General features: G+C 54.6%; 2 protein-coding genes across 2 annotated transcripts in view; one reads left to right on the top strand and one right to left on the bottom strand.

Annotated features, from left to right (window-relative positions):
* The window catches only part of ZBTB16 (zinc finger and BTB domain containing 16), a 158,113-nt gene extending 155,673 nt beyond the window's left edge, over positions 1-2,440 (top strand). The window contains exons 7-8 of the mRNA XM_038753414.1: positions 382-549; positions 2,179-2,440. Of these exons, the coding sequence (XP_038609342.1) occupies positions 382-549; positions 2,179-2,408 (398 nt within the window). The 3' untranslated portion in view covers positions 2,409-2,440. The remainder of the gene's footprint in view (positions 1-381; positions 550-2,178) is intronic.
* A 9,843-nt stretch (positions 2,441-12,283) lies between these two features.
* On the bottom strand, positions 12,284-25,874 carry HTR3A (5-hydroxytryptamine receptor 3A). Its single transcript, XM_038754344.1, has 9 exons — positions 25,793-25,874; positions 21,289-21,458; positions 20,261-20,305; positions 18,973-19,082; positions 18,079-18,248; positions 17,278-17,438; positions 16,062-16,272; positions 14,456-14,662; positions 12,284-12,588 (listed from the first exon to the last, which is right to left on the bottom strand). Exons 1-9 carry the CDS (start codon positions 25,854-25,856, stop codon positions 12,284-12,286), a joined length of 1,443 nt encoding a protein of 480 aa, XP_038610272.1. The 5' UTR covers positions 25,857-25,874.
* Positions 25,875-26,379: the final 505 nt, after the last annotated feature.

Genomic DNA, 26,379 nt, shown 5'->3' with positions numbered 1-26,379 from the left:
CCAATCAGGAGGCTCCCCAGTACAGCTGGGACTGTGAGATGTGACAGGTGAAACCCTCCCCTGGATGCAGAGGTGTGTGTGGATATAAGCGTGAGTGTATGTAGCCACACAACCAGATCACTGCCTGGTGCTCATCCATTCGTTTATTTGTATTTATTGAGCACTTACTGTGTGCAGAGCACTGTATTAAGCACTCGGAAGGGTACGACTACTGATTGCCAGGTCCCAGCAGGTCCCCAGGGGCATGTGCTAGGTCTCAACAGGTACCCATCTCAGACCCCTCCCACCCCACTGGTTGTCAGGGGTGAACCAAGGAAAATCTGGAGCCTCGCATGTCTGAACTCCCCCCCCACACACACACACACCCATCTTTCACTCCAGGAGACCACCCGTACGAGTGCGAGTTCTGCGGCAGCTGCTTCCGAGACGAGAGCACCCTCAAAGGGCACAAGCGCATTCACACGGGTGAGAAGCCGTATGAGTGCAATGGCTGCGGGAAGAAGTTCAGCCTTAAGCACCAGCTGGAGACCCACTACCGCGTGCACACAGGTACGGAGGGTGGAGGGCTGGGCCCAAGCTAACCGACTGGGACCCCTCTCTTCCTGGTCAGAGGCAGGGGAATGGACGAGTTGACCGCTGGACTGGAAGGATCAGAGAAATCAACCTTCGGATCTCAGTTACTGTGCATTTGCAGTTGACCTTGTGCCTGGAGAAGTAGCATGGCGTAGTGGAGAGAGCACGGGCCTGATTCATGGGTTCTAATCCTGGCTCTGCCACATGTCTGTGGTGTGCCTTTAGGCCAGTCATTTCACTTCTCTGGGCCTCAGTTACCTCATCTGTAAAATGGGGATTGAGACTGAGCCCCACTTGGGACAGGGACTGTGTCCAACCCGATTTGCTTATATCCATCCCAATGCTTAATACAGTGCCTGGCACGCAGTAAGAGCTTAACAAATACCACAATTATTGTTATTATTATTATCATGGTATGTATTAAGTGTTTCCTATGAGCCATGCACTATGCTAAGCACTGGTAGATCACAAGATAATCACATCAGACCAGGCTCTGTCAATCAATCATATTTACTGAATGCTTACTGTGAGCAGAGCACTGTACTAAGCTCTTGAGAGAGTATAATATAACAGAGTTGGCAGACACATTCCCTGTCCACAACAAACCTGCTGTCTAGAGGGAGAGGCAGACATTTCTATAAATAAATCCCATAACAGCAGTCTCAGTATGAGAGAGGTATCTCGTTCCCATTTTACTGAAGAGGAAACCAAGGCCTAGAGAGATTAAGTGACTGGCCCAAGGTCACACAACAGGCCAGTGGTGAATGGCAAAGGTGGAATTGGAAACTTGGTGGGCCGACACACAGGCTCATGCTCTTTCCACTAGGCCTCACACCCCTCCAGAACCACCTGTCTGAGCCATGTCCTAGGGCAGTGTTCCCAGAGGGAGGGAGCGGGCAGTGAGGAAGCAGGTCTTAGACTGGAGCTGGAGGCCGAGGCCCCTTAAATGGCCCAGTGGAAACCATTGTTAACCACAGATCCACAGTCAAGAGCAGAGTTGGCAGAGTGTTGCTTATGGGAAGAGCCCAAGCCTGGGTGTCAGAAGACCTGGTTCAAATCCCAGCTCCACCACTCGTTTGCTGGGTGGCTGTGGGGCCTCACTTCTTTCAGCCTCAGTTTCCTCATCAGCAAAATGGGGATTCAGTACCTGCTCTCTGTCCTACTTAGACTGGGAGCCCCATGTGGGACGGAGACTGTGCCCAGCCCGCTTATCTTGTATCTAGTAATATACCTCTATTATACTCCATCTATAATATAATAACATTATTAGATCATGCACAACAATAATTCCTTCATTCAGTCAGTCATATCTATTGAGCGCTTACTGTGTGCAAAGCGCTTGGAAAAGTACAATAGAACAATAGACAGACACATTCCCTGCCCACAACGAGCTTACACTCTAGCGGGAAGACAGATGTGAATATATATAAATGAATAAACTATGGATGGGGCATAATAACAATTATCATGACTAAATGACTGTCGGCTAGCTGTCCGGGAGCCAAGGGGGTCGGAACGCATGGGGCGGTTCGGTCAAATGAGGCTGGGGGGTGGTGGATGTTGGCTAAACTGCCGACCTTCATCCCACCCCCCGCCCCTGCTCAGGCGAGAAGCCGTTCGAGTGCAAACTGTGCCACCAACGCTCCCGAGACTACTCGGCCATGATTAAGCATCTGCGGACCCACAACGGCGCCTCCCCGTACCAGTGCACCATCTGCCTGGAGTACTGCCCTAGCCTGTCGTCCATGCAGAAGCACATGAAGGGACACAAGCCCGAGGAGATCCCTCCCGACTGGCGGATCGAGAAGACTTATCTGTACCTGTGCTACGTGTGAGGGCGGGGCCGGCGGGGCGGGGCGGGGCGGAGGCGCAGAAGGGGGAGGTGGCCGGCCAGAAAAAGGCGACGACGTCATGGGCGAGGCAGGGGGCGCCAGGGCGTGACCGGTCCCGCGTGGCTCGGTGATTTTCATTTCTGTCTTGCTCGGTGTCTCCCCCCACCCCGCCCCTCTTGCCGTCACCGGGGACAGAGTTTTGAGCGGGTGGGGGTTAACCGGAGGCAGGGAGGGCCGCCCCCTCCTCCGCCGGCGCTCACCTCTCCGTAGAGGACTGGTCTGGGGGGCTGAGCTGTTAGGATGGGGTTGCTGGGTGGCCAGCTGGTGCTGGCTTGGGGGTGCCAGTCTGCACGGGGCATCGACAGAGCCCCCCCCCCCCCCCCCACCAGTTCAGCATTTGCTGCTTTCTCTTCCTTTGCGCTTCCCCCCACCTCCTTCTGCACCCAAAGCCCCCTCCTTCCCCCCGCCCCCACCCCCAGGATGGGGGGAGACCTCCTTCTCCGCCCCCACCGGCCCTTACCCTGGGCGGCCGCGCTGCTGAAAGTCTTTGCTTCTGAAATAGAAATACAAAAACAAACAAAAAAACAAAATACCCCACAAAATGTAGGCCGGGGGAGGGGGCGCTGGAAAGGAGGGGGCTCTGCCCGGATGTACCTGTGACCAGGAGCGGCCCGACCCGGACACGCAGGTCCGCAAGGAAGAGGGAACTGCGGCTGGTAGGTAGTGTTCCTCGGGTTCGCTCTGGCCGCTTAGACAGTGAAACCACCCTGGGGACCCAAGTCCGCAGTTGGGCTGGGTTCGAGCCCGAGGTGACTGGATCTGCCTGGGGGAGTAAATTGGGGGACTGAGCTTCCCTCCCCCCACCCCCAAACACACACCCTTGAGAGGCCCTGCGGTGTAGACAGAGCCTGGGATCCCCCCAGTCCAGCCCCTCTGCCCTCCTCCGGGAGGGTGGAGGGGGAGAGGGGCGGGAGCTGCTTTGTGACCATGTGTTGCGTTTTGCTTCTTTTCGTTGGGTGTCCATCCCTCTCCGCGTTTAGCACATTGTACTTGAATTACCTCAGTTTTGTTGACCTCATGAGCTTTTTTTCTTTGCGTTTTTTGGGGGCGGGGGGAGGGTATATTTGTGTGTATATTAATAATTGGTTTTACAGACTCTGAGGCCGGGTCCCTCTTCCCCTCCCTCGACCCCCGCCCCCCTCCCGTGGGAGTGAGTGGGGACTCACGCTCAGGATGGGACAAGGAAAGGGAGGGGGTGAATTCAGGCCGCGTGGACAGCCCCTCCAGGTCCTGCAGGTCAGAAAGAGAAGACCACCCCGCACCTCGCTTCCGTTGCCTGATTATTCGGGGATTGGGGGGCCCGAAGGACCCGGATAAATGCAGCCGTGCGGACCAGGCCGCCGAGTGCGTGATCATTACCAAAACCGGTATTTCTTCTACGGCCGGTCCGCCGCAGGTCGGGTCGTGGGGAGGCGGTGGGGGAAGGGGGAAAGGGGTCGGGGGGAGGGGAATGTTGTCGTTTTCCTGAAAGCTACCTCTTATGTTCCGGGTTGTTTTGTCCGCCGCCCCCGCCCCCTCCAAGCACATTCGCAATATTTGTGTTCGCTTTAGGTGAGCGCCGCGCCAGGATTCGGTATTCCCTCTCCCGCTCCCCGGCGAGGCCTGCCGGGAGAGGAGCCGAGGGGGCAGTTGCTGCTGCGACCCCCACCCCCATCCCCACCCTCGCCCCGAGAAAACCCCTCCTCCCACAATCTGAAGGCCTTAAACCGGGGGACGGGGGACGTCTTGGGGCGGGGGTGAGCGGGGAAAGGGGTCCCAGCCCGATTGCAATGATGACAGCGCTTTGGAAAGATGAGAAAGAGTTTAAACTTGAAATAGGAGACTAGGAGAGGCGTCTAGTTTATAATGTGAAAAGAGAGTGAATCACTTTCTGAGCGGGAAGAGCGCAGAAGGTAGAGAGTTAATTATGCACTATCGCTCCCTCCCTCCAGATCCTCCCCCGCCCGGGTGGGGGGGCTCCCAGGACACAAGGGTTTTCACCCAAAGATGTCACCCTACCCCACCACCTCCCGCCCCCAGTTCCTGAAAGCCGAGAGGGTTGAGGTGATATTTACAAATTGTAATATTTTTGTAATCTTAGTCCCGGTGTCACCCCTGCCCACAGACCCCCGCCCCCCTTTCCTTTTGTAATGTGAACGGCAAAAAGAAAAACAGAAAAAGAAAAAAAAAGATCCGTGTGTGCGTGTGCGCGCATGTGTGTGCGTGGGCTTCCGTGTACGCGCGTGTGTACAGCGGATTGGATCCGGTATTGAGGCTTCCCCGGCCGGGGGGCGCGGTGGATGTTACTAGGATAACCACGACCCCCGGGACTTTCGTGACGCCGATGAGGGGCGAGAGGGGGGCCGGTCAGTTACTTGGCCGGACAGGGGAGCCCAGTGGGACCTCGATTTAGCTGAACTGGAGTGGGAGAGGGAGCCGTCTCCCTCCCGTGTCCACTTCACACCTCCAGCGTCCCCGCTCTGGTCCACCTTGGAGCCCAGAGAGGGCGGAGAAGATTCCCACTCGGCCTCTCACAGCCCCCCAGAGACGGAGACTAGTGAAACCCTTATCCCAGGCGGTGAGGGCCCCCCTAAAACAGTACAGTCGGGGTGCAGGAGCGGGGAGCTCCGGTTTATTTACTCGCTGGCGCTGGTCGGGCTTTTCCACCGTTAGAAAAAGCCTCATAGTCTCCCCCATCTACTGCGGGCTGTTCCTCACGAACAAGGCCCCTTTCCAGATCCTGGGGTAAGGGGAAGTCCTCCCTTTTTGGATGGATGGGGGGGTGGTCCTGAGAAAAGGGCCGGCTTTCCTCCATTCGCCCCCTCGTCCCTCCTTCCTTCTCTCCCCTCCCCCGTCCCTTTTCCCAGGCCGGGTCTCCACGGGCATTGAGGCAATTTATCCGGATCGATCTGGAGCGAAAACGCAAACCAAACCCCGCTGCAGCTGGGCCTGCTCCTCGGCCGCTGGATCCCAGGCTGGGAGTGGGTGGGGTGGGCGAGAACCCGGAGAGGGAGCGGAGAGACCCCAGCCCCCGGGAAGAAGCCGGTCTCTGCCCGTGACTCTGCCCTTCTGGACCAAGCCAACTTTCGCCTTTCGGTTGGGGGTTTCTCTGGTTTCCGTTTCTGGTCTCCTTTCCGTTTCCATGGCTTGTCTTAACGGCGGGGCCAAGCGCGCTGCGCTCCGGATCGTGTTTCGCTCATCGACGCGCTAGTCTAGGTCATGTCTACCTCAGCGCCTCCTCGTAGCCTAATTTGAAGGAGGACGCCCAATTTTGTTTCTTCGATTTTACTGGTTCCCTGTTTTGTAGCTCTCTTCTTCCCCTCCTGCTCCCGTCCTCGTTTCTGTCTGTTCGGTTCTGTTTCCCCATTCTGCCCTTTCCCCTAACCCTAAGGCTCTCTTTCTCTTTATCTCTCTCTGTCTCTCTCCCTCCTCTCTCTCCTCCCTCCACCTCCCTCCTCTCTCTCCTCCCTCCCCTCCCCCTCCCTCTCCCTCCATCCTCCTCCATCTCCCTCCTCTTCCCTTCTCCTCCAACACCCGCAGCCGCGCTCGCCGGTCTATCTGTTCTAGCGCCAACGCAGTCGCTCAAAGTTGTGCTGTCCTGGTTGCAGCTTTCCGCATCTGCCTGTCCCGTGTAGACGCGTTTCTTTGTAACTTCAATGTTTCTGACAAGAGAAAAAAAATGGAAAAAAGAAAAAATGAATTTACTGCTGCAGGTTTCTCTCTCTCCATGTGTCACTAAGTGAAGTTTGTGCCTTCTATAGCAAAGAGAATATTTTTTACATCCTACTAACAGTAGATTTTTTTGTAGTGAACATTTTTTGTATTTTTATTTATAAGTCTCATAAGGAAAATAGCAATGTTCAGTTGTATACCTTGAATCTGCAGTTAGAAAAAAGAATAAAGTTAATTCAGTTGTCTCTGGCTGGGACATCCTCTTTCTTTCGCAATTTTGTCCTTCCTCAAAGCTGGGGAGGGGGTCTGTGGGAGGGGAAGGATCCTTCTAGGGGTCACAGCTTTGGCTGCCTCTCCTCAGCAGGACCTTCAGGAGTCATTTGGTCCATCCCCCTGCTTCCTAGTGGGGTAGCCCCTCTCCCACCCAGGTTGGTCTTGAGCGACCTGCAGGAAGGAGCGTCCCTCCCCCACCGGCCCTGGTCCCCCACCCCTGGCCCTCCCGCCCCTGACCCTCAAGGGAAAAGTCCCACCTCTTCTCAGACTGCATCTACCCCAAGCTATTCACTCACTCTTAAAGCCGGTCTACACACAGACCCGGGTCCTCTGTTTCCCAAGAGCCGGCTCCCCCCAGGTGCAAGGGGCCCTGGACTGCTCCCCCTCTTCCTCCTGTGCCCAGTGACCCTTCAGGCCTCCCAACCAGGGATCCCCACCCCCTTGGACAATGTGAGCGAGGGAGGGGTCGTCTGACTCCATCTGGCCCTATCCGTCTGTCTCCAGCCTTTCACATCTCTCTTTCCTTCCCTCTCTTTCTCCACCTCTTTTCTCGGGGTTTTCTAGGCCTCTGGACTTTACCTCTCTGTCCCTTTGTCCCTCCATCTCTCTAGGATGCTGACTCTGTGGGTCTCTCTAGGCCTCTGGACTTCTCCCTTTCTCTGTCTTTCTCGAGTTCTCTCTGTATCTCGGCCACTGCGTCTCTCCAAGGTCTCTGTCTCTCCCACCCGAGACAATGCCCGGCATGTGAGCCTTTCTCCCGGCAGATGGGGGCTGGAGGTCTCCCCCCTCCCCCCTTTACAACCACATTGAATCGCCGCGCTCCGAGCGGTCATCAAAGCCGGGGCTTAGCGCTGGCGGGAGGAGGAGGAGGAGGAGAAGGAGAGCGGGGCGGGGGGAGGGGGGCATGGCCTTTGTGGGGCCGCGGCCGGGGCTCCAGTCTTTTCACGCTCTTTGACCCAGATATGATCTCACGGGGAGGGGGCGGGGGGCGAGGGACGCGGCCTCCTGAGACCCCCAGACTCTCAGCCTCAGCCACCCCGTCACCTAGGCCGGGGCTCAGCTGCTGTTCTGCCGGGGGAGTAGCCCCCAAGCTCACTACGAGGAGAGCTCAGGACCTGGCCCAACCCGGTTTAGCACCAAGCCTAGCCCTGCTCCAGCTCTAGCCCCAGTCATCGCCCCCCCAGCCCCCCACCCCGCTTTTCATTTTCGAACTTAGACCCAAGTTGGATCCCCAGGACAAAACCTGGCTCGGACCCTTCCGGGGTAAATCCTGTCCTCAGAGCCTCGGAGCACTCCGGAAGAGGAGAGTCCAGACCCCTGCGTTCCCCCCATCTCTTCCCCTCAGCCTTCCCTACCTCCCCCGGACACTCCCCTTTCCCCCACCCCCTTCCCTCCGGCCCTCATCCCCAGGACCCAGGCCGCCAGAGAGGCCTGGGCCTAAGGCAAAGACAGTGACCAGGACACGGGAATCAGCACCTGAGCTCTGATTCAGCTTGGAACGGGAAGCTAGGGCTCCGGGGAAGGCGGAGGACAATTAATAATAATAGTAATAATAATAATAATAATAATAATGGTATTTGTTAAGTGCTTACTATGTGCCAGGCACTGTACTAAGCGCTGGCATGGATACAAGCAGACCGGTTTGGTCACACTCCCTGTCTCATGTGGGGCTCACACTCTCAATCCCCATTTTACAGATGAGGGTACTGAGGCCCAGAGAAGTAAAGTGACTTGTCCAAGGTCACACAGCAGACAAGTGGCAGAGTGAGGATTAGAACCCATAACTTTCTGACTCCCAGGCCCGAGTTGTATCCACTACGCCATGCTGCTTCTCCAATACTCCTTCTCCACTCTACAGTTCTCCTTCTCTAGGAGCGTGGCTAGGATTCATTCGTTCAATCTTATTTATTGACCGCTTACTATGTGCAGAGCACTGTATTCAGCACTTGTGAAAGTACAGTACAGTAGTAAGGGACAATCCCTACCCACAGCGAGCTCAGTCTAGAAGGCCTTGGAGGATTTCTTATTTCCCCCCTCTCTCCAAAGTTATTGGCGGGCTCCTCGGGTTGGCTGTGTTGTGACCCTGGGGTAGAGAGCGAGGAAAGCTGCTACTCCAGTCGCTGAGAGCCAGCCCCCCTCCCATTCCGTAGAACTGCGGGGCTCTGCTGCCACCTCGTGGGCACAAAAGGAAGGGTGGGAGATGGGCCCTCTTCGGGACCGAGACCCCAGCCCGGCCCCTACCCCTGCAGCCTCCACCAGGAAACCCCTCTCTTCAGCGCTAATCCAGCGCCCTCCAAAGTGAGTTTCTTTCCACTTTCATCTCCCGTCCACAATACAAGTTGACGTAACGCTCCCGTGGCTTTAGTGAACGGTTCTCAGCGGTTTTAAACAGTGTAAACAGAGGGGATCAGATGCGGAATTTTAGAGTCACAGAACTGGGTTATCGACCCAGGGGAGACTAGGTTTCTTCTTCTTCCTTTGGACCCCACAAGGTGGCCTGGGCTCTTCCGGGGTCATGGAGGCCGTCTTCCTGTCTCCGGGCGGGGCTGCGCCTAAACCAGTCCCGAGAGACTTTATTTTATTTTAATATGTTTTGTTTTGTTCTCTGTCTCCCCCTTCTAGACTGTGAGCCCACTGTTGGGTAGGGACCATCCCTATGTGTTGCCAACTTGTACTTCCCAGGCGCTTAGTACAGTGCTCTGCACACAGTAAGCACTCAATAAATACGATTGATTGATTGATATCTCCTGTTCTGAAGCATTGCCCGGGAAATGCCACTGCCTTAAACTCTCCCGCTGCTTAAGGGCTAAAACCATTTACCAGGGAGGCCTCCTCTCCGGCTTTTCCAGCCCCTGGAAATAGAGGGTTTGTACTTTAGGAATACGGTTCCATAAACCACACCATTTTGAGTCCTTCCTTCCCAGTATTCTTGGAGAAGCCGTGAGTCGGCTGCTTTCCATGATACCCATTCTCCTGCTTAGGGATCGACCTCCAACCAGCTGAAACTCCCCTCTCTTTCCCTTGCCTCCTTCCAGTGACCCAGAAAGGACCATCCAAGGCCCTGATTCTCCCCTCTTATGGGCTCCCTATTAGTGCCTGTAGTCCGGAAATCTATTCTACACCGCCTCGCGTCTTCTCTCATCTCCAACTTTCCCTTCAAACATCCCTAACTTTTCTCAGAGTTGGAAGGGGGCGGGGCCTCAGTCCCTCCCTCCAATAGGTATCGAACCCGCTGTCTATGGGAAGGAATGCCAACCAATCTCCCAGGCCAGACTGGAAGAGCTTTACTGACTCAGGACCAAGTTGGAAAGAAAGAAAAACCCGACATCCAGGGAGCAGCTGGTTATTAAGTATCCACTATGAGTAGAGTGCACGTTCTCCTCTGATTGGCCGAAGCGGACAATGGAAGGTTGCGGGGAGGGGGTGCTCAGCCAATGGGCTTTCCTGCGGTCAAAGAACGGGACATGACGACACCATCTGCCCCTCGCTCGACTCCATCCCCCGCCAACCCCCAATCAGGGAAAGTTCTTCAATTCCTCTCCCCCCACCATCGCCCCCGTCGCTCCTCCCAGCGGAGAGAAATAAAGTCATTAGCATGGGGCATTGTCCCTGGATAATGGGCACCAGCTGCGCCTTGAAAGGAGAGACAAAGCCGCCGTCCCGTTCCGTCACATTATCCCCTTGTTAAATCTCTGTTATTAGATTTGATTCCAAATGTATTGATTCTGGGGCGGGCTTGGTGCGAGGGTGGAGAGCCAGCGGCAGGCGTCGGGAGCTCCCTAAGGGTGCCGGTGGTGGCGAGACTAGAGGGGCTGGTGAGACCAGGTTGGGATATCTGGGTGCCCAGGTTGGAGAAACGAAGGCTGAGGGGCCGGGGGATTTTCCCAGCCCGAAACCGCAGCAGAAAAGTGGAGGACGCACTTCCCAGAGGAGGACGGGGGACAGGGAGGCCTCTAGACCTCAGTTTCCCTCTGGGGGCTTCCCCTTGCCCCGTGGTTGGATTGAGGGAGGCCGCTGGATGTGTCCGGCGGAGCAGGGGACGACTTTGTCCCGAGCTGCTTAACTGGCCGACGCCGCGCTTCGCTCTGTCGCCCCATTGATCAGAGGGGAGGGGGAAATCGATGCTTTGATTAAGTGTCTTACTAACCACCTGGCCGGACACCTCGTCGATAGCCGCCCACTTACTAGCCAGCCGTGCGTGCCCGAGCCCGGGCCGAACACGGTGGTGGAAGGGACCAGGAGAAAAGTCTTTCGGTGGAGTCCGGTGGGGAACTCGGTATTCCTGGCTCTCCCCTCCCCTTCAGTTCAAAGGTCAACTTTAGCTTCAACAGGTGCTGCCCAGCGCGGACCGGACCTCTCGGGAGCGTCTCCCGTCCGGACCCCCTCCCGCCTCTTCCCTCCCTATCCCAGACCCTCCCCTCCAGGCAGCACTCGGGGATCTACGATCTTCGAATTAAAAACCCAAGCCCTAACTGTCACAGCCTAGCCCAGCCCAATCCCGAGCCTAGGCCCGGGGGAGCTGGGAGGCTTAGGCCCAAGTCGCCCCTTCCCCAAATCTGGACTAGGGTCCCGGGGGGCGGGGTATGCGCGGAGCCAGGGAGGATGTTCAGCCAATTTATTGTTCTTGGGAGGGGGAGAGAGAGAGAGAGAGAGAGAGAGAGAGCCCTCGCGGGGCGTCTGGACAAAGCACAGGGCTAGGAAGCGGGGAGGGTCCCAGAAAGGACTGGAAATCGGGGAAGGGAGTGACCCAGGGTCCGGACAGAGGCCAGAGTCAGGAAGGGCCCCTCCCGAGTCTGCTGGGCCCGCGCTGAAGCCGCGCGTCCTGCTCGGGGGCGCGCTGCAGGGGGCACCTTGCGGGGAGCGCGTTGCGAGGGGGGGGGGGGGGGGGGACCGTGCGAGACTCCACTGATATTGCTTAGGGGCCTTGGTCCTAAAATCGGGAGAGCCGGGGGCTAGGGATCAGGGAGACTGGAGATTCCTGGAAGGTTCCTGGGACTTCGCCCCTTCCCCCCTTCCTCATACCCACCCAACGCGGGCGAGGGAAATTTCAACCTTGGAGAGCCACGTGGGGGGAAACTAAGGCAAAGGGCGTCCCTCTGGAGGGCTTCCCTGCTCTCCTCTCCTCGCGGGGGGGGTTTCCAGAGGGCTGGGCCGGGGACGGTGTTGAAGTGTTTGCTTATTTTCTGGTGAAATAGGAGGATGGTGGTGGAGCGGGGGGGGCTGTCGGGGTCGTGAGGGATAGAGGTTTAAGTGTGAAGGGGCCTGGTCTAGATTCTAGGGGTGGGCGGACAGGGGCAAGAGCAGACAGCCCCCACTTTAGCTCGGGCTCCGACCCCGAGCTGGAGCTGTCCGCGGTGCTGATGGAGCTGTCCGCAGCTGAACTCGGCCTGACCAGCGCAGTTTGCCGGGGGGCGGGGGCCGATGGAATTGACCCGTTTGGTGGAGAGAGGAGCAGGGGAGGAGACGGCCAGAGGTCATTTTCTGTCCCTCATCCCCCAGGATCAAAGCGCAGCCTGGACGGAGCCAGCGCTCCTGTACCCAAGGGTGAGGGGTGGGAGTGGGAGCCACACGAGGACTTCAATTCTTGTCGATGACCCCAAAGCAACACCGACGTTCCCTCCCTCCACCGCCCACGACCGGGAATTCAGCAAAATGACGTCCATGCAGGGGGAAGAACAGAAAAATGGCCTGCATAACAGAAAATGGACTGGAACGGAAGGGACTCTAGGGTTTTTTCGCAGAGACCCCCACCCCCAAGAGGGACAGAGGAGCAGGGTCGGGGGGGGGGGGGGTAGGGGTTCTTCCCGAGTTCCCGAAGCTAGGGAGAGTCTTAGAGGCCCCCACATTGGCCCTACGCCCCCACCCAGGACACGGCCCCCACGCCGGCCCCCGGCTCACGCATATTTCCACACGGACCAGAGGACGCCCAGCGTGATACCGTAGGCCAGGACGGCGAAGACGTAGACCCGGAACATCAGGCCGTCCAGCACGGAGCCCACGCGCAGCCAGTCCCGACTGATGTCCCTACACTCATCTCGCCTCTCCAGGAAGCGCCGGATGGCTGCCAGCTCCTGCAGCATCCCCCGCACGTCCAAGGAGGACTCCCTCGGTGGGGGCAGGGGGCTGCCGCCCTCCGAGGGCTCCTTCTCGCCTTCCCGCAGTCCCGTCTCCAGCGCTGTGCCGTAGTGGTTCAGCTTGCCTGGAGGGAGAGAGAAGGAGAGGGGTGTGTGGGTGTGGGTGTCCTCGGAGTGGGGAGAGGTCAGGGGGAGCCAATCAGATCCAAACTGGTCAACAGCTATGGCCCCTTATTCCAAACCCAAGTCCTCTTGAGGCTCGGCAGTTCCAGGAGCCTGGAAAAAGGTTTGGGGTAGGAGGGCAGAGAACATTTGCCCTAGGAAGGAGCTCAGAGTTGACCCTGTTGCAGCCTTCTAACGTAGAAGGCACAGGAATCGTATTTATTAAGCGCTTATTGTGTGCAGAGCGCTGGGAGAGGTACATACGGTACACTGCTTCTATCCCTTGGGGGCAAGTGGACTTGAAATCAGGATTTCTGGGTCCTAGCCCGGCCCCAGCCCTGATTCAGTGGGGAAACTGGAGTGTGTTGCACAGCTCTTCTAAGCCCCAGTTTCCCCGCCTGTGAAATGGAATCCATCCTCCTTCCTCCCTATAAGGGGGCGGAGAGGACCGTCAAGGAGACGGTTAAGAGGGTGCTTTGAAGTAATAGCAGTAACTGCGGTATTTGTTAAGCGCTTACTATGTGGCAAGCACCCTACTAAGCACGGGGGTAGATACAAGATAAGCAAGTCAAGCACAATCTCCATCCTACCAGGAGCTCACGCCTAAGTGATAATAATAGTGGTGCTTGTTAGTCAGGTGGGACACAGTTCTCATCCCACATGGGGCTCACCATCTAAGTAAGAGGGAGAACAGATATTAAACCCCTATTTTAAAAGTTGAGGAAACTGAGGGACTGAGAAGGTAAGTGGCTTGTTGAAGGTCAAGCAACAGGTGAGTGGTGGAGCTCAGAATAGAACCCTCTGAATCCTAGGCCCTTGCTCTTCCATGTCTAACTACTTCTCATCTGTGTATTCTCTCCCAGAGCTTAGTAGTGTTGCTCTGCACCCAGTAAGAGCTTAATAAGTACTACTACTACTATGGCTACTACTAGCACTACTGCTATTAATAATAATGATGATGACAGCTTTTTTAAGCGTTTACTATGTGCCAAGCACTGTTCTAAGCACTGGGGTGGATACAAGGTAATCAGATTGTCCCAAGTGAGGCTCACAGTCTTAGTCCCCATTTTACAGATGAGGTAACTGAGGCACAGAGAAGTTAAGCGACTTGCCCAAAGTCACACAGCTGATAAGTGGCGGGGTCGGGATTAGAACCCACAACTTTTGACTCCCAAGCCCGTGCTCTTGCCACTAAGCCACGCTGCTTCTCTTACTACTAGTACTACTACTTCTAGGCCATGCTCAGATCTTTAGGAGTAAGGAGCATTACCACCTCCAAGGGACCGTTTCTGAGTTCAACTTGGGAACCGATCCCCAGACTCTGGCTTGGGCAAGCCTAGAATTCTGGGATCCCAGAGAGACCATCTGGTCCAGTCCCCTGTCTCCAGGCCAAAGACTGACAAACCCATCTAATGATAGTCACTGTGCTGTCTGTTAAGTGCTTTCTGTAGGCTAGTCACTGGACTAAGTGCTGGGGTGGATATAAGCAAATCGGGATGAACACAGTCCCTGTTCCACATGGGGCTCACAGTCTCATTCCCCATTTTACAGATGAGGGAACCGAGGCACAAAGAAGCGAAGTGACTTGCCCGAGGTCACACAGCAGACAAGTAGTAGAGCCGGGATTGACTACCCATCCTTTACGGCCCCACCTCCTCCGGTTATAGGACGAACCAGGGCTCCCTCCCCTTCTGCTTTGGAAGGCCGGTGCTGCAGCTGCCTCTTTGACCCCTTCAGCGGGATGACCTGTGTGGGCGGGTCTCCCTCCTGGCCTTTACCTCACGACGGCGACCCCCCAGCCCCATCCTCCCCACTGTAACCCTGCCTTACTGGAGCTGCTGTCATCAGCTGCTTGTCGGGCGACGCGAGGGGACGGCTTCTGGAGGCAGAGCAGAGCGGCAGCCCTTTCGAGGACCAGGCGGCGAAGCCAGGGCGGCACGGGCCTCTGCAGCTCCTGGCTATGTACCAGCCGCACGATCAGGATCGTCTCCGTCAGGCTGATCACCAGCAGGGCCATGCACACCACGAAGTAGATTCCTGGAGGACCCCAGAGAGGCCGGGAACGAGGCAGAGCTACAGACCTTTGTAGGTAGGGGGCCTCCCCTCTTTTCTTTTTTAGGGTAAGCACTTACAACATGCCAGGCACTACACCAAGCACTAGGGTAGATCCAAGCTAGCCAGATAGGAGACAGTCCATGTCCCACATGGGGCTAACAGTCTTAATCGCTGTTTTACAAATGAGGTAACTGAGGCACAGAGAAAGGGAGTGACTTAATAGTAATGATAAATGATTATGGTATTTGTTAAGCACTTACTATGTGCCGAGCACTGTTCTAAGCGCAGGGGTAAATACAAGGTAATCAGGTTGCCCCACGTGGGGCTCATAGTCTTAATCCCCATTTTACAAATGAGGTAACTAAGGCACAGAGAAGTGAAGTGGCTTGCCTAAGGTCACACAGAAGACAAGTGGTGGAATAGGGATTAGAACCCACGTTCTCTGACTCCCAAGCCCGTGCTCTTTCCAATAAGCCACACTGCATCCCTGACTAGCCCAAAATCACATAGCAGATAATTGGCAGAGTCAGAATTAGAACACAGGGCTTTCTGACTCCCAAGCTCGTGCTTCTCCGGACAAGGAGGCCCCTCCCTCAGCCCCCGGATGGTCAGAGATTCTGAGCCTTCCCCAGAGAAGGGAATAATAATAATAATAATATTGGTATTTGTTAAGCGCTTACTATGTGCCAAGCACTGTTCTAAGCACTGGGGTAACAATAATAATAATGACATTTATTAAGTGCTTACTATATGCAAAGCACTGTTCTAAGCGCTGGAAAGCACTGTTCTAAGCGCTGGGGAGGTTACAAGGTGATAAGGTGATAAGGTTGTCCCACGGGGGGCTCACAGTCTTAATCCCCGTTTTACAGATGAGGTGACTGAGGCACGGAGAAGCCAAGTGACTTGCCCAAAGTCACATAGCTGACAATTGCCGGAGTCAGGATTTGAACCCATGACCTCTGACTCCAAAGCCCGTGCTCTTTCCACTGAGCCACTCTACCACAATAGATACAATAGATAGGGGTAGATACAAAGTCATCAGGTTGTCCCACATGGGGCCCACAGTCTTAATCCCCATTTTACAGATGAGGTAGCTGAGGCACAGGGAAGTGAAGTGACTTACTCAAGGTCGCACAGCAGACAAGTGGCAGAGCCGGGATTAGGACCCATGACCTTCTGATTCCCAGGCCCGTGCTCTATCCACTAACCAAGTATGTTGCCAACTTGTACTTCCCAAGCGCTTAGTACAGTGCTCTGCACACAGTAAGCGCTCAATAAATACGATTGAATGAATGAATGAATACACCATGCTGCTCCCCCCTCCCTCCCCCCCACAACCAGCCTCCCTCTCCAAGCCTCCGCGGGCACCCACACTCGTTACCGATGAGCGGGGTGCCAATGGCCGTGGCCGGCAGGGTGTCAGACACGATGATCAGAAAGACGGAGTAGCCCAGGAGGAGGGTGATCTTGAAGGAGACCCGCTCGCCGCTGTCCGGAGGCAGGTAGAATCCCACGATGTCCATGATCATGAGGAAGATGCTGGGCAGCAGCAGGCTGACGGTGTAGAAGAGGGGCCGTCGACGGATGACCACCTGGGAGAGGGCAAGGGAGGGAGTTGAGAAGCCATGTGGTCTAGTAGATAGAGCCCGGGCCTGGGAGTCAAAAGGCCTTGGGTTCTAATCCCGACTCCATCACCTGCATGCCGTGTAGCTTTGGGCAAGTCACTTCACCTCTCTGTGCCTCAATTACCTCATCTGTTAAATGGGGAGTAAGACTGTGAGCCCCACTCGATAGGACATGGGCTGTGTCCTCCCCCTCCTCACCCTCCCCTCCCCACAGCACCTGTATATATGTATATATGTTTGTACATATTTATTACTCTATTTATTTTATTTGTACATATTTATTCTATTTATTTTATTTTGTTAATATGTTTTCTTTTGTTCTCTGTCTCCCCCTTCTAGACTGTGAGCCCACTGTTGGGTAGGGACCGTCTCTATATGTTGCCAACTTGTACTTCCCAAGCGCTTAGTACAGTGCTCTGCACACAGTAAGCGCTCAATAAATATGATTGAATGAATGAATGAATGAATGAACTAGGCTGTACCTATCGCAGCACTTAGTACAGTGCCTGGCATATAGTAAGCACTTAAATACTGTTAAAAAAAATAAAGCTAGGGGACAGACTGAAACCTTTTCTCTCTATAACACAGCCCTTATAGATAAGGCTGGTCCTCCTCCAGCCTGCCCTCACCCTCTAGGACCCCCAGCCAGTACTGCACAGAGGGGAAGACCATGAGATTCAATACTCTGCATTACTGGCCCAGGCCTGTGGCTATTTGCAAGGGTGCAGAATTGGTAGGTGAAACGGTTCCAGATGCAGTATTTTAAGACTTTCCCTTCTTTTATCCTTAAGGCTTGGGAGAAACGACTGGAAGAGAAGCCTCAGAACCTTGAGACATTGGGATGAGATTAGGGGAGTGACCTCGGTTGCCCCACAAAGACCGCTGCCAGGAATCTGGGGCCCTTGGGCCTCTCCTTCTCCAGGATGTGCTGCCTAAGCCCAATGCTCTGTCTGGGCCAGAGCCCGTGCTCACGTAGAACTTCATCTCCGCGTAGCTGTTGTTGCCCTCGATGCTGAACTCCTGGAACTGGGGCAGCACGCACAGGAGCTCCCACTCGCCCTGGTTCAGGAAGAGAGTCTTGTCCTGTTCCACATTTTCTGGCTTCCGCAGCAGGGAGATGTTGACGTCATGAACTAAGGGGACCAGAGAGAAGCAGAGGGGAGATCCGGGATTGAGTTCTTCTCTCCCCACATCCTGCTTTTCCCTGAGTCTGTCCTGGCGTGGGAATGTGGAGGGATGAAGCAGGGGGAGCAGAAGGGGTGATACCAACATGCAAGAGTTTACCATTGGTTGGTGCTGGAGAAATCAGGGAGCCTACTGGACAGATTCCCTGGGCTGGAATGCCTGGGTCCAAGCTCCTGACCTCTGAAACTCAGAATGAATCCCTTCTCCCCAAGCCTCTCCTTCCTCACAAATTACCCACCTCCAAAATGCTTGTTTGCAACCCACTCTCACCTTACCTACCCACAGCCCACCCAAGCCCCTCTTCTAGTTCAGGATAGAATAAAGACCGAAAATAACTATTTTTTCATCTTTAGAGAATCTACATTGTTACTGGACCACGGTGGGAAGGTTGGTAGTTATCTACGGGGTAGAGTTATGGATTCTGAGTCATTTTTTATTTTAAAAAAAAATCACACAAAAAATCTATCTGGGTGGGTGAAAGGGGAAGGATGTTTACCCTGGGCCGATGGGGGACTACTTTTGCTCCCTGCCAGACAGCCCCTCCCCGGGTAGCTCTAGCCCCCTAACCCGACCCACTCCAGCACATACTGGTGTGCAGCCAACTGGTGAAAGTGAGAGAGCAGTTCTGCACGTCGAAGGGGAAGTTGTAGATGTCCAACCTACAGGCTGTGACCACCTGGATGGGCTTGTAGTTCTGGACCTCCCCATGGTGCTGCACGTATACGTAGGGAATGTCGGGGGACTTGCCCACGTCCACGCTGTGTATAGAGGCAGAGAAAGGGAATTCCAGTAGTTGCTGAGTGACTCCCTTGAGTCAGCCCCGTGAGTCAGCCCCTGACTCCCCTTTTCAGCTGAGGGGGTTAGAAAAACCATTGTATTCCCCCTGGCATGCCCCTGACCTGGCTGTCCACTTTGCCCACCCTTCTCCAAGGCCCCTTGCTGAGGTCCAGAGACTGAGGCTTCTTCTGTTGGGGTGGGAGTGAGGGTTGTACTGAGCACCACCCACCCACCGCCCTGCTACCCGTACCTGAAGGCCCTAGTGGGAAATGAAGTCAATCAATCAATCAATCGTATTCATTGAGTGCTTACTGTGTGCAGAGCACTGTACTAAGTGCTTTGGAAGTACAAGTTGGCAACATAAGTCCTATCTCCAGTTACCCACCCCACCACCCCCAAACCCAGAGAAGCACCTCCCTTCTCTGGATTCAACAGTCTACTTTTGAAGAATAGGAAAAATCAGGCCTGGGACAAAAGGAGCTAGAGGGAGTGGAATTGTAGCGGAACAAAGAACTGTGAGGGAGCCCAGATTCCTTGCACAGGGCTCCAGTTCCCCTTGGCGCCCTCCCGCCACCCCTCTCACCCCTTATAACGTCCTCTCCTCCCCAGCCCCTTCCCATGGTTACCACCCTCACCCCCTTTCTATGGTTACCCAACCCCCCACCCCCTTCTCCCCTCATCTGATCTGGGGCTGGACAGACTCACAACTCATTGATGAGGATATCTGGGACCCAGATGCAGTTTGAAGGGATGGACAGCTGGGTAATGCTGTCAAAAGCTTCCGGATCCCACATGAGGAACTCGTCGATCCAGTACTGGAGGGCAGAAACGGGGGTCTGTAGGAAGTCATAGCCCCCGGGTTCTCCCCCACCACCCTCCCTCTGGATGGGCTCTGATCCTCATTTTAATTGGGACCTCTGTCACCTAAACTCTTTCCCTGTTAAGCATCAGGATAAGATGCTTCCTTGATGGGGTGTACATTGTGGTGGATTGGGGGAACAACACTGGTTTATATTCAAGTGAGCTAAAAGCAACTTCACCCACCCACCCACTTCCAGATCTAAATTGGCCTCCCTGGAACATTTCTCACACTTAGGAATGCTTGATTTACTTTGTCTGTACAGATTAAGACTCCAAAGAGGAAACTCCAAAGAGGATCATGGGCCTGGGAGTTAGAAGGACCTGGGTTCTAATCCCAGTTCCACCACTTTCCTGCTGTGTGACCTTGGGCAAGTCACATATCTACTCTGTGCACCTCAGTTAACTCATCTGTCAAATAGGGATTAAGACTGTGAGCCCCACCTGGGACATGGACTGTGTCCAACCTGATTAGCTTATTTCTATCCTAGCACTTAGTACAGTTCCTGGTGCATAATGAGCACTTAAGAAATGCCATTAAAAAAATGCCCAGGAGCCCAGGATTGAGTTAATATCAAAGTGTAGACTCTGCTTTGGTGCTCCAAAGTTGGGGAGGAACTTCAAACTAGATTATGAATTTGTTAAGCACTTACTATGTGTCAAGCACTGTACTATGTGCTGGAGTGGATACAAGCAAATTGGATCGGACACAGTCCCTGTCCCGCGTGGGGGCTCACAGTCTCAATCCCCATTTTACAGGTGAGGTAACTGAGGCTCAGAGAAGTGAAGTGACTTGCCTAAGGTCATATAGCAGACAAGTGGCAGAGCCGGGATTAGAACCCATGACCTCCTTACTCCCTGGCCCGTGCTAATCCGCTACACCATGCTGCTCCTCAAGGGGCCCCATGTCTTCAGGGCCCCAGCCATGAAAAAGTCAGGTTGCCCAGGGGGGCTGAGTCCAGGATTCCCAGGGGCACTGTGGCGAGGAAGCTCAGGGGGGCCGGACCTGGGCCAAGATATGCAAGAGGATTGGGGCCAGGGCCCCAGAACCCAGGGATGGGGAGATGACATTTGGAGAGGACTGTTCTTAGAGGCCGGGAGCAGGCCAGCAGTGGGAGGGGCTCCGGTCACTCACCTGCCGGTACCAGATGTAGGTTGTAAGCACCTGGTTCTTTTCATCCTGGGTGGAAGAGAAGAGAGACCCGTCCCGTGCTCAGAACCAAGGCCCAGCCAGACTCCAAATTCCTCCCGGCAGATGAAGGAGCAGTGATCTCCCCTCCCCAGCTCCAACACAGTCATGGGGCATCTGCGGGGATGGTCCCCAGTCCCCAGAAAACTCACCCAACTCTTTCCTGGGAAGTTGGGCGGGGGGGCGACCCTTCCCTCCCCTAGGAACCGCTCTCAGAGTTCTCTCCCACTACCAGCATCTCCCATCACTACTCAGCCCTATATCCCTGACTGCACTGTCCTGTATTCCCACACCACAGTGCCTTATATCCCCACACTTCACTACCCCATATCTTTGCACTGCACTGTCCTAAATCCCCTTTCTGCACTGCCTTATTTCTCCACCTTTCACTGCCTTATATCCTCTCACTCCACCGCCCTGTATCCTCACACTGTACTGTACCCTATACTGCATTTCCCTGTATCTTCACATTGCCCTCTTCCCTGGCACTGCAACACCCCGTATCCCCATACTTCCTTGCCCCATGTCCAAGAAGTAGCATGGAGTAGTGGAAAGAGAATGGGCCAGGGAGTCAGAAAGTCCTGGGTTCTAATCCTGACCTCCATTTGTCTGCTATGTGACCTTGGGCAAGTCATTTCACTTATCTAGGCCTCTGTTACCTCATCTGTAAAATGGGGATTGAGACTGTAAGCCCCACGTGGGACAGGGACTGTATCCAACGCGATTTGCATGTATCCACTCCAGAGCTTAGTACAGTGCTTAACATATATTCAGCACTTAACAATTATTATTATTATGCCGCCCCATACGCTTTCACTGCACTACCCTATATTCATCCCTACACTCATCTCCTGCATCCTGGGGCCCCAGAAGGCTCACCCTCTCCTACCCCCTCACCCCCCCAGGCCTCCGGACCGTGGGGTAGCCGCTGGCCCAGCAGGTCTCTGGGATTGAGGGCTCACTCTCTCACTTACCACGCTGAGCACGGCATAGACTATGACATCGATGGACACGTTGGTTGGCCTCCTCCAGTCGTAGACAGGCCTGACGCCCTTCTTATAGTGGGTCAGGAGGTAGTCAGAGAGCTCCAGCAAAGCTGGCCTGGTGGAATTGGGGTCCCGGACGCCGCCCCCTCTCCGTGTGGCTGGAGTGGGGAAGGGAAGGGGGAATATAGAAGGGAAGGGGTAAGAGGCTGGTTTTCGGGCCTAGGGGAGACCAGCCCTCTCTTTTGCAATCCGCTTCCTGTGGGAATGCAGGCAGAGGTCCCAGGTTCCTCCAGCTGACCCTCTATCCAGCAGAGATCTCCCCCTCACCCCGCACCGCAGGCTTGCCAGCATAGCTGCCCCTCATTATGTCCCCACCCCTTGGCATACTCCCGCCTTTCCAAAGCAGATTCACTCATTCATTCAATCGTATTTATTTATTCATTTATTCAATCGTATTTATTGAGTGCTTACTGTGTGCAGAGCACTGTACCAGCAATAAAGAGAGACTAGGTGAAGCAGCGTGGCTCAGTGGAAAGAGCACGGGCTTTGGAGTCAGAGGTCATGGGTTCAAATCCCGGCTCCACCAACTGTAAGTTGTGTGACTTTGGACAAGTCATTTAATTTCTCTGTGCCTCAGTTACCTCATCTGTAAAATGCGGATTAAAACTGTGAGCCCCCCGTGAGACAACCTGATCACCTTGTAACCTCCCCAATGCTTAGAACAGTGCTTTGCACATAGTAAACGCTTAACAAATGCCATCATTATTATTATTATCCCTGCCCACACCGGGCTTACAGTCTAGAAGTGGGGGAGACAGACATCAAAGTAAGTAAATAGTCATCAATATAAATAAATAGAATATATATGTACACAAGTCTTTGGGGTGGGGAGGGGGTGTAGAGAAAAGGGAGAGAGTCGGGGCAACGCGGAGGGGCGGGGGAGCTGAGGCAGACACCCAGGGCAGCCCAGAGGGCAGCGCCCCAGGGGCCAGTCAGAGCGACTAGGTTCGAGTTCTGACTCCGCCCCGGACTCACCCGGGGGAATTCCCGCTGCCCCGCTCCTCCACTCAAACTGGGAATCATCTCCCTGCAGCCTTTCTGTTGCCAACTTGTACTTCCCAAGCGCTTAGTACAGTGCTCTGCACACAGTAAGCGCTCAATAAATACGGTTGATTGATTGATTAACCTCACTGACCAGCCCAACCAGTTGAGAGGCTCAGTCCCCATCAGCCCTGGGCCCCTGTCCCCCCTGAACGTCACACATCTGTCCGAACCTCCTGCCTCTGCCCCTTCATGTTGGTAAGGCTCTCACTTCTCCCAACCCTCTGCAACAGTCTCCGTGGATATTGTCTGCTTGGGTTTGTCTTGGCTCCTCGGCCATGGGCACGTGGTTCTGTTCCCTCTGCGGGGACCAGTCCACTCCACAGAGCCAATGCGGGGCAAAGCTACAGTGTGTGTGTGTGTGTGTGTGTGTGTGTGTGTGTGTGTGTGTGTGTGTGCTGCCTCTGGCCTGGAACGCCCTTTCCCTTCGTATCCAATAGACAAATCGTTCTCCCCACCTTCAAAGCCTTATTAAAAACACAGCTCCTCCAAGAAGCCTTCCCCAACTAAGCCTTCATTTTCTCTTCTCCCACTACCTTCTGCGTCGCACTTGCACTTGGAATTGTTTACTCACCTTTATTCACCTTTCCTTTAACCCCACAGCACTTGTGTACAAATCTGTAATTTATTTATTTATGTTAACTGTCTCCCCCTCTAAACTGTAAGCTTTTTGTAGGCAGAGAACTTGTCTTCCAATTCCGTTATATTGTACTCTTCCATCTGTTTATTACAGTACAAACAGTATGTTTGATTGATTGATACCTGGGCTGGGTAAAGAGCAGCAGGCCAGGCAGCAGGGAGATGTTTGCAATGTCCTCTGGAAAAGTGACCTGGGAGTGGTTTGGAGCTGTTTTGTAGCCCTGGAGAGAAGACTGGGCTGGAAGCCGGGAGGTTGGGTTATGGTTCTGGCTGTTCTTGGATCTGCTGTGTGACTTTGGACAAGGCACAACCTCTCTGATCTTCAGCTTCCCCATCTGTGAACTGGCTGACTGCCCACTGAGGGCGTGGTTCAGAAGGAGGGACGGATGGACTCAGGCTGGGCTGGGCTGGGGGTGGGGCGGGAGGAAAGGGAGGATTTAGAATTTGAGCCTCATAGACACTGCTAGGGGAGGGGAGAATGAGGAGGGAGAGACATTCTTCTCCTCCTTCATCTCCTCCCCCCACTCCGTTCTACATTTCTCTTCTGCCCCGGTTTTCCTTCTCCTTTTTCTCATCTTCTTCCTCCTCCTCCTCCTCCTCTATTTCCTTTTCCTTCTCCTCCTGCCCTTGTTCATTTCTCTTTTTCCCCACTCTCCTCTCCTCCTCCTCTTCTTCCTCCTCCTTCTTCTCCTCTTCCTCTCCATTCCCTTTCTCCTTCTGCTTCTTCCAACCCCTCTCCATTTTCCCTTCCCCCCTACCCTCCTCACATTCATTCATTCAATTCATTAAATCGTATTTATTGGGCGCTTACTGTGTGCAGAGCACCATACTAAGCTCTTATCCTTTCTCTACTTTCCTCCCTGTCCCTTCCCGCAGACTCCGGGCTGGATGGAGAGCCGCGGAATGGGGGTGGGGGGGTCCGGGGTCGGGGAGGGGGGGGGGAGGGGTCCGAGCTGCCCCTCCCGGTTTGCCCCTCAGCCGCCCCCCGGATCGCCTCCCGGCCATCCGCGCATCTCGAAGAGGAAGCAGAGAGCTGGGGAGAAGAAGGGCAGAAAGCACCATGGCTTAGTGGAAAAAGCACGAGTTTGGGAGCCAGAGGACGTGGGTTCTAATCCCGACTGAGCCACTTGTCTGCTGTGTGACCTTGGGCAAACCATTTAACTTCTCTGTACCTTAGTTACCTCATCTGTAAAATGGGAATTAAGGCTGGGAGCCCCATATGGGCTCCCTCTCCCCCTCCTCCCCCCTCCATCCCCCCAATCGTACCTCCTTCCCTTCCCCACAGCACCTGTATATATGTATATATGTTTGTACGTATTTATTACTCTATTTATTTATTTTACTTGTACATATTTATTCTACTTATTTTATTTTGTTTTGTTCTCTTTCTCCCCCTTCTAGACGGTGAGCCCACTGTTGGGTAGGGACCATCCCTATATGTTGCCAACTTGTACTTCCCAAGCGCTTAGTACAGTGCTCTGCACACAGTAAGCGCTCAATAAATACGATTGAATGAATGAATGAATATGGGACAACCTCATTATCTTGTATCTACTCCAGCGCTCATAACAGCACTTGGCACATAATAAACGCTTAACAAATACCATAATTATTAATTTTTATTATTATTAGGAGCGCGGCTGGTTTGGGCTGGTCTGGCCTGGAGAGGGTAGGATGAGGACAGCGCTGTGGCCTCTTGGCCCGGGCCGACACTCGCTAAATCCCGTTCTGCGCCCACTTCCCAAAGCACGGCAGCCCGCCACTCATCCAGCACCCACACCCCCACACCACCCCACGCCTTCCCCCACAAAACACACACAGAGTCACACACCCTCAGGTGCAAGCCCACAAGTGCACACAACCACCGACTCACACGTGTTCACGTAGATACATACACACAGGTACAAATATACAACGTGAAGCAGCGTGGCATAGTGGATAGAACACAGGCCTGGGAGTCAGAAGCTCATGGGTTCTAATCCTAACTCCCCCACTTGTTTGCTGTGTCACCTTGGGTAAGTCACTTTCATTCATTCATTCATTCAATCGTATTTATTGAGAGCTTACTGTGTGCAGAGCACTGTACTCAGCGCTTGGGAAGTACAAGTTGGCAACATTATAGAGACGGTCCCTACCCAACAGCAGGCTCACACTTCACTTCTCTGGGCCTCAGTTACCTCATTGGAAAGTGGAGATCGAGATTGTGAGCCTCATGGGGAAGAGGAATTGTGTCCAGCCCAATTTGTTTGTATCAATCGATCAATCAATCAATCAGTCGTACTTATTGGGTGCTTACTGTGTGCAGAGCACTGTACTAAGCGCTTGGGAAGTACAAGTTGGCAACATATAGAGACGGTCCCTATCCAACAGTGGGCTCACAGTCTAGAAGACAGTGGGCTCACAGTCTAGAAGTATCCACCCCAGCGCTTAGTACAGTGCCTGGCACAGACTAAGTGCTTAACAAATACCATTATTATTATTATAGATGTATATACAGGTACACACACAAATTCACTCATACACACACACACACACACAGAAGTACGTCTACAGGTGCACACTTGGATGCATCTAACCAGAGTTTCACTCACGGCAGCTCCCCTTGCTTTGCTTCTCTGGATCCCCCGGAGGGATGGAGGGCGGGGATCCGGACCTCTTCGGAGAGAGCAGGCTCCTCTGGGCGGTTCCTTCCCCACCTCCCACCTCCATCCTGCCCCACCAGCCCCCTACCTGCCCCCCACCTGCCCCTTACCTTGGCTGGAGCCCAGGAGCAGCAGCAGGAGGGCGAGGAGCGGCCAGATCCCGGGGTGGGGCATGGCTGGACCGGTCCCGCAGAGGATGCGCCTCGCCCCTCGCCCACTGCCCCGCTCCCACTGCGGGTCCGACTTCGGTTCGGGCTCCGGCTCGGACTGTGCCGACCCTCGCTCGGCCCCCTGCCCTCTTCTCCACGCCCCCCGCCCGCCCTGCCCTTCCCCCTGGCTCGCGTCCCCCGACCAGGGGAGGGTTGGGAGGGGTGGGAGGGGGGAGAGGTCTTATTGATCCTGCTGGCAGGGTCGGGTTTCAGAACTGGGAGGGGGTAGAAGCCTCCCCCCGCCCCCCACCGCTTACCCCCCTGAGGTCACGCTGCCGCCTGAGAGCAGCAGAAGGGGAGGGGGGTGGACGGAGGGTGGGGAGGGGCAGGCAGAGGTTGAGCTGAGACTGGCCTGGGCCTGAGTTGGGAGCGTGAGTTCATTACGTTGTTGAGTAGGAATTGTCTCTGTTGCCAAATTGTACTTTCCAAGCGCTTAGTACAGTGCTCTGCACACAGTAAGCTCTCAGTAAATACGATTGAATGGATTG

This window comes from Tachyglossus aculeatus, chromosome 11 (assembly GCF_015852505.1).
Source record: "Tachyglossus aculeatus isolate mTacAcu1 chromosome 11, mTacAcu1.pri, whole genome shotgun sequence".
Lineage (NCBI taxonomy): Eukaryota > Metazoa > Chordata > Mammalia > Monotremata > Tachyglossidae > Tachyglossus > Tachyglossus aculeatus.
Note: the sequence above shows the minus strand (reverse complement) of the source record. Positions and strands in the feature narration are given on the sequence as shown.

Excerpts from the sequence above, each read along its gene's own strand:
- HTR3A (XM_038754344.1), bottom strand. The coding sequence starts at position 25,856 with ATGCCCCACCCCGGGATCTGGCCGCTCCTCGCCCTCCTGCTGCTGCTC. Across the intron at positions 21,459-25,792 it reads GCTCCTGGGCTCCAGCCAAG|CCACACGGAGAGGGGGCGGC; the intron begins GTAAGGGGCAGG and ends TCCCCACTCCAG. Across the intron at positions 19,083-20,260 it reads CCTACATCTGGTACCGGCAG|TACTGGATCGACGAGTTCCT; the intron begins GTGAGTGACCGG and ends TCTGCCCTCCAG.